A 13,704-nucleotide genomic window follows, 5' to 3' on the forward strand; every position below is an offset into this window, starting at 1 on the left:
TTTAGAACCCAGAAATATAAAGCATATGAGATCTTTGTGTTTATAGGATCTAAACAGATTTGGTTGTGAATTCTTTTTTTTTTCTTTGAAAACTCCTTTGTCATGATGATGTTTGATTACATGAACTGAACTTTGGTTTTGGAAGGAATTTGAGTTTGTTTTTAACAGCATTTGAAAATCATCATTGTCCTCTGTGTAAAAAATCAGCTGTGTGGTAAGCATTTCACACCAAATATATGGCAGTGTTTAGGTTAAAAAGTGAGGAGAGGTGTTTAATCCTAATAGCCCCATGTGTAAAAGAAGGATTAACCACTGTTATCATCAATTTTAAATGTCATTATTGATAAAGAACGTTTATTATGGTTTAAAAAACGTATCCCAGGTAGGTTGTCATGGACTGATCTGTTGAGTTGGCATGACTTCCACACTCAACCACTTGTAGGGTAGCTCATGAAATGCTTTTCTGGCAATTTGTCATTCAAAACATAACATTTTAGAATGTAACGCACATGCCTCTAATAACACAGATAACACAGTATAATCAATGTTTCTTTTTTTGCCTTAGTAGGTCAGTTATGTTCTCTCGTTCATCATTTAGATTCAGTGTAGCAACCATTCACACCCATGCTGTATTTTTTTTAGTACTAGTTATTAAAGGAAAGAATGACAAAATACGAAATACTAAAATCTACACAGATAAGATTAATAGGTATAAAAACAGATAATATGAGTTGCTGTTCAGCTTTAAAAGTGTGGCAAGACACAGGTAATAGTGCTAAGAGCACTAAAAAATTTTGAAGCCAGTTAGAGCTTCTGTCTCTAATCACGTGCTTCTAAAAAAGAAAAAGAAAAACCCATTGGAATTCATGCGTCAGATGCCCTGCATGTAAATTAGGGGCTGGATTCATGGATTAGGTGGATGGTGCCCCTGCACCCTACCTGGCATCACAGACACATAGGGGGTTATTTACGAAAGGCAAATCCACTTTGCACTGCAAGTGTACTTGGAAGTGCAGTCGCTCTAAATCTAAGGGGTAGAGCGGAAATGAGGGGAAGTTCTGCTGATTTTATCATCCAATCATGTCCAAGCTAAAATGCTGTTTTTTATTTTCCTTGCAAGTCCCCCTCAGATCTACAGTGACTTTACTTCCAAGTGCACTTTCACTTTAGTAAATAACCCCCATAGAGTTGCGCTCATAATTTTACATACCCTGGCAGAACTTATCATTTCTTGCCCATTTTTCAGAGAATATGAATGATAACACAAAAAACTTTTCTTTCACTCATGGTTAGTGTTTGGATGAAGCCATTTATTATCAATCAACTGTGTTTACTCTTTTTAAAACATAATAGCAACAGAAACTACCCAAATGACCCTGATCAAAGGTTTGGTGATTTTGTCCTGATAACATACACAAAAGTTCACACAAATGGGTTTGAATGGCTACTAAAGGTAACCATCCTCACCTGTGATCTGTTTTCTTGTAATTAGTGTGTGTGTGTTTAAAAGGTCAGTGAGTTTCTGGACTCCTGATAGACCCTTGCATCTTTCATCCAGTGCTCCAGAGTCATGGAGAAAGCAAAATAATTCTCAAAGGATCTGTGGGAAAAGGTAGTTGAACTGTATAAAATGGGAAAGGAAAATAAAAAGATATCCAAAGAATTGAGAATGCCAATCAGCAGTGTTCAAACTCTAATCAAGAAGTGGAAAATGAGGGGTTCTGTTGAAACCAAACCACGGTCAGGTAGACCAAATAAAGTTTCAGCCACAACTGCCAGGAAAATAGTTTGGGATGCTAAGAAAAATCCACAAACAACTTCAGGTGACATACAGAACTCTCTGAAAACATGTGGTGTGGCTGTTTCAAGATGCACAATAAGGAGGCACTTGAAGAAAGATGGGCTGCATGGTTGAGTCACCAGAAGAAAGCCATTACTACGCAAATGCCACAAAGTATCCTGCTAACAATACGCCAAACAGCCCAGAGACAAGCCTCAGACCTTCTGGCTCAAATTCATTTGGAATGATAAGACCAAAATTGAGCTTATTGGCCACAACCATAAACGCTACATTTGGAGAGGAGTCAACAAGGCCTATGATGAATGGTATACCATTCCTACTATGAAACACTGAAGTGGATGGCTGATGTTTTTGGGATGTGTGAGCTACAAAGGCACAGGAATTTGGTCAAAATGTGATGGCAAGATGAATGCAGTATGTTATCAAAAAATAATGGAGGAACATTTGCATTCATCAGCCAGGAAGCTGCACATGGGACGTACTTGGATATTCCAACATGACAATGATCCAAAACAAAAGGCCAAATTGACCTGTCATTGGCTACAGCAGAATAAAGTGAAGGTTCTGGAGTGGCCATCTCAGTCTACTGACCTCAATATCATTGAGCCACTCTGGGGAGATCTCAAACGTGCAGTTCATGCAAGACAGCCCAAGAATTTACTGGAACTAAAGGCTTTTTGCCAAGAGGAGTGGGCAGCTTTACCATCTGAGAAAATAAAGAGCCTCGTCCACAAATACCACAAAGGACTTCAAGCTGTCATTGATGTTAATACACAGTATTAAGAACTGGGGTGTGTAAACTTTTGATCAGGGTCATTTGGGTAGTTCCTTTTGTCATTTTGATTTAAAAAGAGTAAACACAGTTGATTGATAATAAATGGTTTCAGCCAAACACTAGCCATGAGTGAAAGAATATGTTTGTGTTATCATTCATATTCTCTCAAAAATGGCCAAGAAATTATAAATTCTGCCAGGGTATGCAAGCTTATGAGCACAGCTGTACATAAATCATGCAAGGTAAATTAGTAATAGTTATATTATTCATTACTGGATGCATGGGCTGATGTGATCATTGTACAATCAAAGTTTATATGCTGCTAGATCAGTTTCTCAACCTTTTTTTAGTCAAGACACCCTTTAAAATTATGGCACCCTAATATAAAATGTAAAAACTAAATTAATAGTTTTCAATATGGCAGCAGCATCTACACATGGGGGCCACCCAACATTAGAGATGATTTTTTTCCTTCACCTTGCAAACTGCCAACTGGTACTGACTAGTATTTCAGTTGTTTTCTTCTCCCTAATTTTCTCTCCTCTCTCTGCTAATGTGACCCCAGTGCTGATGAGCATAAGAGGGGCAAGCTAGGATGCTGTGTAGGTGCCCGAAATCCTGCTTATCAAATGATAGTGGCTGACCTGCATGGTATCCAAGGTGGATACAATTAAAACCTGTGGCTTTTTGTAACAAGAAGGCAGACTTGAGCTACTTGCTGTCTTGTTGACAACTTTTGAGCAATTTTTAGCCTTTTTTGCCAAAGCACCCTTGAAGAACCCAGAAGGCACCGTGGTTGAAAAAGGTTGTGCTAGATATCCTACAGACTAAACTGTTAGCTTAATGGTTTCAAAACTTTACACAGTACACATTCTCACAACTGGTTGTACATGGCAAGGCATCAGACTTTTGAAAGTAAGGATACAGTAAGGGTAAATTATATGCTGGTTGGCAAGTGTGGCAAGAAAAAAATGTAATGTAAATAACACAGTTAGTTACTTTACTGTATTCTAAAATCACTAATCAGTGTAGGTTCAAATGCAATTCAAACAAAATGTGAAGTTTTAATAGTACAAATACTCATCAGCTATTTAGAAGTTGTGATACAACACAGCTTGGGAAGCATATGGGCTCATTTACTAAAGGATTTGAAAATCTCAACTCAACAAGTTCTATAAATATTCACTTATATTCAACTATTCAATCATGTGTAAAGCACATTCCTGTTTACTTATTTCATCTCCGCTTGATTGGGTATTCAAAGTGAACAGGAATTTGCTTTTCACAGGCTTGGAAAACGAAAGTGAATAGTCACTCTTTTAGTAAATCAGCTTTGTGGTGTTGGCAATAATCCAGTGTACGGTATATTCCTGTATAAAGGATGTACAATCAAAAGCAAAACTAAAGCAAGGTAAATTGCTAAATATGTGATACACCCTTCACACATTTTGCATTGGGAAGAAAGAGATACTTTGTTTTATATCCAGTATAGTGAAGGAAAGGATGATATATAAATATTAAAGGAAATATGTCAAGATGACATATGGAAGCTTCCACCTACATTTCTTTAAAAAGTACAAGCTCCATAACTTTTAACTTTTTGCTTTCCTGACCCCTGATATGCACATACTTCTTCCAGGTCAGAGACTCACCCAATAGAAGAACCAAGATGAACATAAAAGCCCTTTAACATCTATATTCAAAGCAAGCCACAAAGGCTGCTTCTTTACCTCTCTATTCTCATAGTCCCTTTTTAAAACATACAATACGGCTACATAAATAAATTATTTGACATCCCTACTGATATACCCAGTAAAGAATCTGCAGCTTGCTGCATTAAAGTTTTGGAATACAAGGATCCCCTCAATTTTTTCTTATATGGTAAAGGATTCGTTTTATAATTTTTTTTAATTTTAAAAGGTGGTTTTACTCTTTGTTCAGTATATTATCATTTGAACCTGCATGATGGTGTTTAATAGTGAAAGTGAGAAACCTGAGGCATATGAAGGTGCTCATGGGTATTAGTTTCTTATATTAATAAAAATGTTTAATTGAATTAAATTAATTTGAGATTGGCATGCAGAATTTTAGGTGCCATGTAGTCGGCTACAGCTCCCTTTGGGATCTCAAGTTTCTATTTTACCACGCTAATTGCTAATTCACACTTCCCCATGCAAAGAAATCCATTCTGTAATAAAAATTTGGACTGATGGTCTTTCAGCACTTCCATATTTATCTGTACTCTGAAGATATTGAAAATATAGAGTGTATATCATATTTTAAATAGGTTTTAAATATGTTTTAAATAGGGACGAGCCTGTGGTTCGAGTAGAACTTATGTACGACTCGAACCATGGGCTCATCCCTATTTAAAACATAATCGGGTGTTCATTTGCTCGCAAACGAACCGAACATATCGAGCACCGCAGAATGCCCCATAATGCACTGCGAGATCGCAGTGAATTAAAGTCTGATGATTGGCCAAAGCATCCATCTGATCTGCATGCTTTGGCCAATCACAGTGCGCTCTGCTGCGAGAGCTAGATTAAGCAGGCAGGTTAGTGGCATGTAGGCAGTGTATATAATATGTATACAGTCTAGTATATATATATATATATATATATATATATATATATATATATATACACTCTGCATTTAGTGTAGACTAGATATTCAGTGTAGACTCATTATTCTATATTCAGTCAGTGCAGGCAGTGTAGTATATATAACACAGTGTATTGAAGTGGTTAAGGGGAACCCCATGCCAACTGTTTTTTTAAATGGCGTGGGATCCCCCAAAATCCTTACTAGGCCCTTAAGGTCTGGTATGGATTTTAAGGCCAAAATGTAAAAAACAAAATGGCGTGGGGGTCCTCCCCAAAATCCATACCAGACCAATGTCTGAGCATGCACCTGACAGGCCAGGATAGGGGGAGGAGCGAGCCCCCCCATTCTGAACCATACCAGGCCACATGCCCTCAACATGAGGAGGGTGCTTTGGGGTCCCCCAAAGCACATTGTCCCCATGTTGATGGGAACAAGGGCCTCATCCTCACAACCCTTGCCCAATTGTTGTGGGGGTCTGCAGGAGGGGGGCTTATTGGAATCTGGAAGCCCCCTTTAACAAGCAGGGTCCCAGATCACACCCCCCCATGTGAATGGGTATGAGGTACCCCTACCTATTCACCAATTTTTTTTATAAAAGTCAAAACAACAGGAGACAGTTATGGTCAATTCCTTTATTAAAAAAAAGAAGAAAAGTGTCCCACGATGTCCATTTATCTTCAATCATGGCGCTAAAGGACCCAAAAAATAGAAAAAAAGCTCTGCTTTGATGGGCGGCGTCCCGCTGACTGCTGTCTCTTGGCTATGACAGCTATTATATAGGCAAGGGCGGGGCCACCTGGTGATGTATACAGATGACCCTGACCCCTTCTGACGTCATGTGATGTCAGAGGGGGCAGGGTCACCCATTTACATCCCTGGGTGGCCCCACCCTTGCCTATATAACAGCTGTCATAGCCAAGAGACGGCAGTCGTGGGATGCCTCCTATCGAGGCAGAGCTTTTTTTCTTCTATTTTCCGGGTCCGGGTGCCATGATTGAAGATGGATAAACATTGCAGGACACTTTTTTTTAAAATAAAAGAATTGTCCAAAACTCCTGTCATGTTTACTTTTTTAACACTTTTTTTGTGAATGGGTAGGGGTACAATGTATGGGGGGCCTGGATCTTTGGGCCCCCTTTTTAAAGGGGGTTTCCAGATTCTGATAAGACCCATGCCCACAGACCTCCACAACCACTGGGCAAGGGTTGTGGGCATGAGGCCCTTTTCCTCATCAACATGGGGACAAGGTGCTTTGAGGGGGACCCCAAAGCACCCTCCCCAAGTTGAGGGCATTTGCCTGGTACAGTTCGTGGGGGGTGCTCACTCATCCCCCCAGTATTCTGCCAGGTTGAATGCTCGGATAAGGGTCTGGTATGGATTTTGGGGGACTCCCACGCCATTTATTTTTTACATTTTGGCATGGAGTTCCCCTTAATATCCATACCAGACCCAAAGGGCCTGGTATTGACTGGGGGGAGGACCACATGCCATTTTTTAAAATGTTTTTTTTATCTATATTGTTGGGAGCTGACAATACATCACAGCTGCAAGCAATCTTAAATGTCATGTTTTTCTTTAGAAATTCATTAATTTTGCTGCAGCACTGTAAAACACATCAGAAACATGTGCTACTTTGCAGGCAGACTAAGTGACGATATTTAAAGGAATATTTATTTTTATTGTTTCACTTTAAGCATTATTAAAATCACTGCTCTTAAAAAAAAACAGTTGTTTTAAAAACGTATTTTTGCATCGATACATGTCCCCTGGGGCAGTATCCGGCTCTCCATACACTTTTTATGGCAATAACTTGCATATAAGCCTTTAACCATTTCAATACAGGGCATTTTCACCCCCTTCCTGCCCAGACCATTTTTCAGCTTTCAGCGCATTAACATTTTGAATGACAATTGTGCCCAAATTAAATGTTTATCATTTTTTTTCCCCACAAATAGAGTTTTCTTTTGGTGGTATTTGATCACCTCTGGTTTTTATTTTTTGTGCTATAAACAAAAAAAGAGCTACACGTTTGAAAAAACCACAATGTTTTTTACTTTTTGCTATAATATATATCCCAAATAAAAAAAAACAAACACTTTTTTTCCTCAGTTTAGGCCGATATGTATTCTTCTACATGTTTTTGGTTAAAAAAAAATTGCAATAAGCATATATTGATTGGTTTGCGCAAGAGTTATAGCGTCTACAAAATTGATTTGTGGCATTTTTATTATTATTATTTTTTTTACTAGTAATGGTGGCGACCTGCGATTTTTTTCGTGACTGTGACAGATCGGACACTTTTGACAATATTTTGGGACCATTGACATTTATACAGCGATTGGTGCTAAAAAATTCTGATTACTGTATAAATGTCACTGACACTGTCACTGAGTTAACACTAGGGGGCGATAAAGTGGTTACATTTGTTACCTAGGGAGTGATTCTAACTGTAAGGGGATGGGACTGACTAGGGGAGGAGATCGATATACTAGGAACACACGATCTGTCTTCTCTCCCCTGACCGGATGTGGATCTGTGTATTTACACACACAGATCCACGTTCCTGCTCTGTTGCAAGCAATTGTGGGCATCCGGCAGACATCACGCCCCCTGTACCGCAGGGAAGCCGAAGACATTATATGACGCTGGCCCAGGATGGGAGATCCCACCTGCGGACATCATATAACAATGTGCAGGATGTGAAGTGGTTAAAATGACACTTTTGATTTTTAATGTTCGTGTCTTATAGACTTTAAACGTGTTCGCATTTTCACACAGATTTTTTGCCTGTTCGCATGTTCTGATGCAAACCGAACTGGGGGGGGGGGGGGGTGTTCGGCTCATGCATAGTTTTAAAGTAGTTGCAAACTACTGACATGAAATATGAACAAAGCATATCCCTCTATAGTATATATTTGTCTCAGTTCAGTGACAAATACAGTGTAATTTTTGACTTCTATCTCATGCCTCTGCTATCTGCAGGAGCCAATTCTTGCTTTTTACAGTGATTGTTGGTTCAGAGTTAAATATCCCGTTACTTAGACCTAGACTCTCTAATTGTTTCCACTGGGCATGACATCTTCATGCCTTTAGTCAGTAATGATCAGTTTCTCTGCCTGCAGAAACTGCAAACCTCTGGGCTGCTTCTGTGTGTATGGAGGAAGGATGAGGACCATGGGAATGGGGAGGTAGGGCTTCCATTTTTAACATGTAAAACTAACATAGCTTTATAGCTAGCTGCCTTAATTAGCTTTATGGTCTGTGTCAACGGGTTTTTATTCTCTCCAAGTGGGTTTTGCATGAGAATGCAAAACCCGCTAGAAGCAGGTCAAAAGGAAGTCACCTGCAAGTCAAATTCAGCAGTAGATAAATGTCAAACTACTGCGATCAAAACAAGCCTAAAGCTATGGACACAGGCCTTTACAGTGACCAAATAGGCTTGCCTCTCTGATGAATTTGTATACATCGCAAAATACTAGTGAAGCTTGAATGTTGCTCTTTACCATATCAAATAAACACGAACATCTGTTCTTCTTGTAAAAGAGGAATGATTAACCTTATTGTATTTTTTCTTATAGACAACAGACTATTCAGCCATGGCATCTCTAACTGGGGGTTTGGAAGAGATGAAATCCAGTCTAACAAGTCCTTCTTCAGGAGATTTAGGTGGAGCTGTTCCTGGACCACAGTCATATCCTATTGTGACAGGTAATGAACAATTTAATAAAATATAGCCTATAATACAAGACATTGCAAAGAATAATGATGATGTACATTGGCCTTTACTTTCTTCTATATATATTTAATCTCTATTTGTCCTATTCAATTACAGGATTGTCTTATTCAATTACAGGGTGTGAGCTGAAACAAACTTGCACAAACTTGCACATTTTCGCACAACAATAAATACAAAGCAAGCAGTGCAGGTGTGTCACTGATATATACTGTAAATTAGTATCTTGAATGTACAAATTGGCATATTAGTATTCCTCAATGATACAAACACCACAAGAAAGTGCCCTCAAATAAAAATGTAAACTTTAATAAAAACTATTGATTAAAAAGAAAAAAATGCATCACATGATGTATAAGGCTCGGTTCACACTGCTGCTACTTGGGATCCAACTTGTGAGACCCCAAGTTGCGTAACATGTGAAATCCCATGTTAGTCAATGAGAGCCATCTTAAAGAGCACTACTGAAGTTGCTCCAACTTTAAAAAAGGTTCCTGTACTACTTCAAGGCGACTTCTATACGACATGTGCCCATAGACTTTAATGGAAGTCGCCTCCAAGTCCGATCCTCATCTATATTGATGTGATTTGGATCCAACGTTAGAGTAAGATTACTCAGGCATTCCTTGAAAGTCGCTTCAAATTTGCATTAAGTTGCTAGCAAATCTCCAGGAAGTCACCTGGCAAAGCTGCACTGTAAAACGTGTGACTTTCAGGTCGTGGCAGCGTGAACCGAGCCTCAAAGATAAGGCAAAGGACTGTAACAAAAACATTATTGTCAATGTAAAATGCCAATGTCTGCATAGGAAGACATGGGCAGATTGTACAACTGTTGAATAAAAAATCTAATAAATAAAAGTTTTAATAAAAATAGCTACCAAAATATCAAAGAAAAAAAGGTGATCAAAGAAAGATATTACAATGTTCATATCAAGGATTCCATTTAGTACTGTAATACATCACCTCAAGGGCTGTCCAATTTGGCCTTTTGGTCTGATAAGTGCATGCTAAAGAGACTCTTCTCACAAGGACCTTGAGACCTATGCTCTGAGATATAAGTCCCTGGACCTTTGCTCAAAATGATTTAATATAAAGGCATTACCATCAGCGGTGGTTAAGAGTGCCCTCTGTGGCACACTCTCTCCAACATGTAGAAGATGTATTAGTGTACATATGGGCCAGTCTACCTGGGACTTGATACCATACAGCAAATAACACAATTCCTGGATCTTAGAAATAGTAGAAGAGATATGAACTGGTCTCTTTGGTATTTTGCTCCTCCAAGAGAATAACTTCTAGGTAAGTAGGGGTAACCCTTGTACCCCAAGACCAACAGTGTTTTGAATGCAAGCAACAGAGGCTGCAGTATAAGGTCCTGCACTTTATAAAAGAGTTCACACTCTGTCATGGATTATGGGTCTCTACACAGATCTCTCAGAGTGTGAAAAAGGTGTTAAAACTGTGTATATCGCTAAGAGTCCACAGGGAATGACCACAACCCTTCTCTGAAGGATTCGAGGTTTCAGCTCACCACTGACATTAAATTTATCACATCTGCAATTATTTTCTGACATGCATTTTTCATTAAAAAAATCAAATTTTTAGAGGTTCACATAACCCTAAGTCTCTTAAAGGTGCTAAAGGCAAATGAGCAGGTATGAGTGCATACTTAACATTTTTTTTTGTAAAATCTTTATTTAGAAACAATTTAGCATGAAACAACATACAAATCAGATAGTCAAAAAAAGTTAATGAAATAGTTGATCACCAGGAAAACAAACAGACATATATAAACTATCTTGAGAATAAAGAAGATGAGAGGGCAAGCAATATACGTAGAAATGATCCCTTGAAACAGGTTGTTAAGTATAACTTATTCCTGGACTTAGAGTGGCAGTGCATATTGTCATCAATATTCTGAAAAGTGTTCCTTGTTGGTCAGGGGAGAGGGGACTGGCTCGCAGTCAGCACTGCTACCCCCTAGGTTATTGTATTGTTCAAAAGGATAGGGGGGCATCCCGCTGGTGGTAACCCCAGGGCAGGGGGGCCATATCTGCCTCCATCAGCCTCCCAGATGCACCGCTCCAGAAGGGAATGCCTGTGGTGATCTGTAGGGAGGGAAAAACAAAGGCCAATCCCAATAGAGGGGGCTTCCCTCTCTGCAGCCAGCTACTATGACCCTAAGTCCTGGTCGAGCCACCTCCCCAGGGAGCAGAGGTAGGGGAAGGTTTTCACGGGGCATTAGTGCCACTGTCTATACGAGATCTGAGGGATGGTTCAGCTAGCTCTAGCAGCTCTAGCAGTGCTAGATCTAAGGTAGAGGTTACCTGCCCTGGGTCAGCCACATAGTCTGCCCATGGTCCCCATGTGGTGTTGAAGCTTTCCACAGTACCTCTACAAGTCGCTATCCAGTGTTCGGCCTCTCTAATATCATTTACTTTTTTAATTCATTCTTCCCTTGAGGGAATTCTGGACTGCTTCCAATAAAGGCATCTAGACACATTTAGGAGGTGTAGTAGTGTGCTTTTTTTGTATCTACTAATCAGAATCTGAGGGACATGTAGAAGGAAGTGGGCTAGTGACAAAGGGACATCTATGTCTAGGATTTCTTTTATTTGGGATTTAATGTCTGCCCAATATGGTTTGATCTTGGGGCTCTCCCACCAAATGTGTAGGAGTGTGCCTTTATGGCCACATTCCCTCCAGCACCGATCTGATATCAAGGGATATATACGCGCTAGATCAGCCGGCACCCTGTACTATCGCGACAGAATTTTGAAATTAGTTTCTTATGTTTTAGATTCCATCGAGCTGGAGTGAGTGAGCTGGTAGATGTGTGCATACTTAACATTTAACGTGCCCTACATTCTCATGATTGTCAAATTGAATGGGGAAATGTAAACTGATATGCCTCTATGAGAAAGCACAAGCCATGGGGCATTGGCCAGATTACATCAGGCATAGATTTTTAAAGTTAATAGTCAAATTCCATTTAATAACGTGTTAAATGTATCACCTTGTATCAAGTTGTAAGTCAGGGACCTAACCCACCAATAGGTTTAGGTAATCTAAGAATGGAGTAAGTCAATTGTGGTCTGTGCCCTATCTATACAAACTGTAGGAGAATCCTATCCACCTGCTGATAAAGGGAAATTGGTAGAGCTTTGGGGGGCATTCGAAGGAAGAAAAGAGGTCTAGGTAAAATATGCATTTTAACAATGTGTATCCTGCCCAGACAAGTGAAGGAGTGAAAGTTACCTTATTATATGATCACAAATCCTTTTGGAATGGAATTGGACTTGAGATAAGTTATATCAGGTTGCCAAGAAAGGGAAAACTCAGTTCTAATAGGTTTACAAACTATGAAGACAGGAGAATTTACCATTTATCAAGGTTTATTTTGAAGATGAAGAGAATGTAAAATCTTTCCAGTTCTGCCATGATGTTTGGAAGCGAAAATGTGTGGCTTAGTCACAAAGAGCAAAATGTCATCAGGAAAGGCTACAGTTATATGCTGTGTTGAACCTGGCTAATACCTCATCCTTAAAAATCTAGTAAATTCTGTGTAATGCTTTTTCAGTATCCATTAACAAAATATGACAGGGGATCACCTGACTGTGCACCCAGTGGAGTCTAAAGTTTACTTAGTGGGGTCCATGCCATCATTAGGAATACACAGCTAGACATTCAGTGGACAAATGCCCAGTTTCCACAGTAGAATTAAAATAAACATGCACAAGGTCCATGAGCATATCTGCCAGGGTCCAAATCTAAACCTGGGACTCCTGCTCTATCTGTAGCTATTCTTGGTGTTCAACTCACCAGAACACACTACAGGAAACAGGACTGCTTCAATTGAACCTTAGCGCAAATATTGCCACTAGCCCCCAATTGTTCTGCTTTGTATCTACTACTTTGCAGTAAATCAAGGAAGCATAAAACCTGTGTAGTATATTAATGTAAACAATTTTAGGAAAGCAATACATGACATACAGAATATTACAATTATGCATACAATATACACATGCACAAGCTGTCTATCCTTCCTGCAAATGAGCATGAACAATGTACGCAATTGGGAAACACTAAAAGTTACTTAACTTGGGTTAAATTGTAGATTTAGTGTCCTCCCCAGGTGAAGTTCCTTCCTTGCACAGACTTTCTTTGGTCTTATGGAGTTCTCTTCTCTTGTTGTTCGTGATGATATTGATTTCTTACTATCCAGGATCTCTTCCAAAATGCTTCCATGTTTCTTGAAGTCCTCAAAACTAGTGGTCCCTTGTGTCCAGCACATGTCTGTGTTCAAGTCCATTTCCCTTCCCCATTTCCTGCCAACATCACGTCCTGTTTTACCAGTCTCCATGAAACCAGTGAAACAAGTTAATTAACACATAAATAGAGAAAGCCCACCTTTTAAAGGCAATACATGGTAATTGAAATGTATTACTCAAAATTGTTATGATATAAAAATCACTAAAATAGCCATAAAACAGCCACCTGAAATGCTGGACAGCTCCCTGCCTGACCCATTTGACAACCTTGCCCTGTATTTTGTTTCAGGTGAACTATGAAGTGTTTGCTCCCCCCATGAACTTACACCATGCACTTCCTGTTTGCCAGATAATTGTGCTCTCTCCAGCTGATATCTTGCTCCTTGCATACGTGCTGCTGTCCTTAACTCCTCTACCACTTGTTATTGACCCTTTGCTTGTTCATTGACTACACTTCTGTCTGATCCCACCCAGCCACTACTTGTTACTGACCTTTTGGCTAGTTCATTGAATATGC

At 39.4% G+C, this 13,704-nt stretch overlaps 1 protein-coding gene across 3 annotated transcripts in view; it reads left to right on the top strand.

The window, feature by feature from the left end:
- The window catches only part of PAX5 (paired box 5), a 322,505-nt gene that overhangs the window by 230,820 nt on the left and 77,981 nt on the right, over nucleotides 1-13,704 (top strand). For all 3 annotated transcript variants that reach the window (XM_077475368.1, XM_077475371.1, XM_077475370.1), the window contains one exon: nucleotides 8,762-8,891. In XM_077475368.1, coding sequence (XP_077331494.1) covers nucleotides 8,762-8,891 — 130 coding nt within the window. The remainder of the gene's footprint in view (nucleotides 1-8,761; nucleotides 8,892-13,704) is intronic.

Source organism: Lithobates pipiens, unplaced genomic scaffold, assembly GCF_037356315.1.
Source record: "Lithobates pipiens isolate NorthernLeopardFrog02 unplaced genomic scaffold, aLitPip1_a1.2 Scaffold_13, whole genome shotgun sequence".
Classification (NCBI taxonomy): Eukaryota; Metazoa; Chordata; class Amphibia; order Anura; family Ranidae; genus Lithobates; species Lithobates pipiens.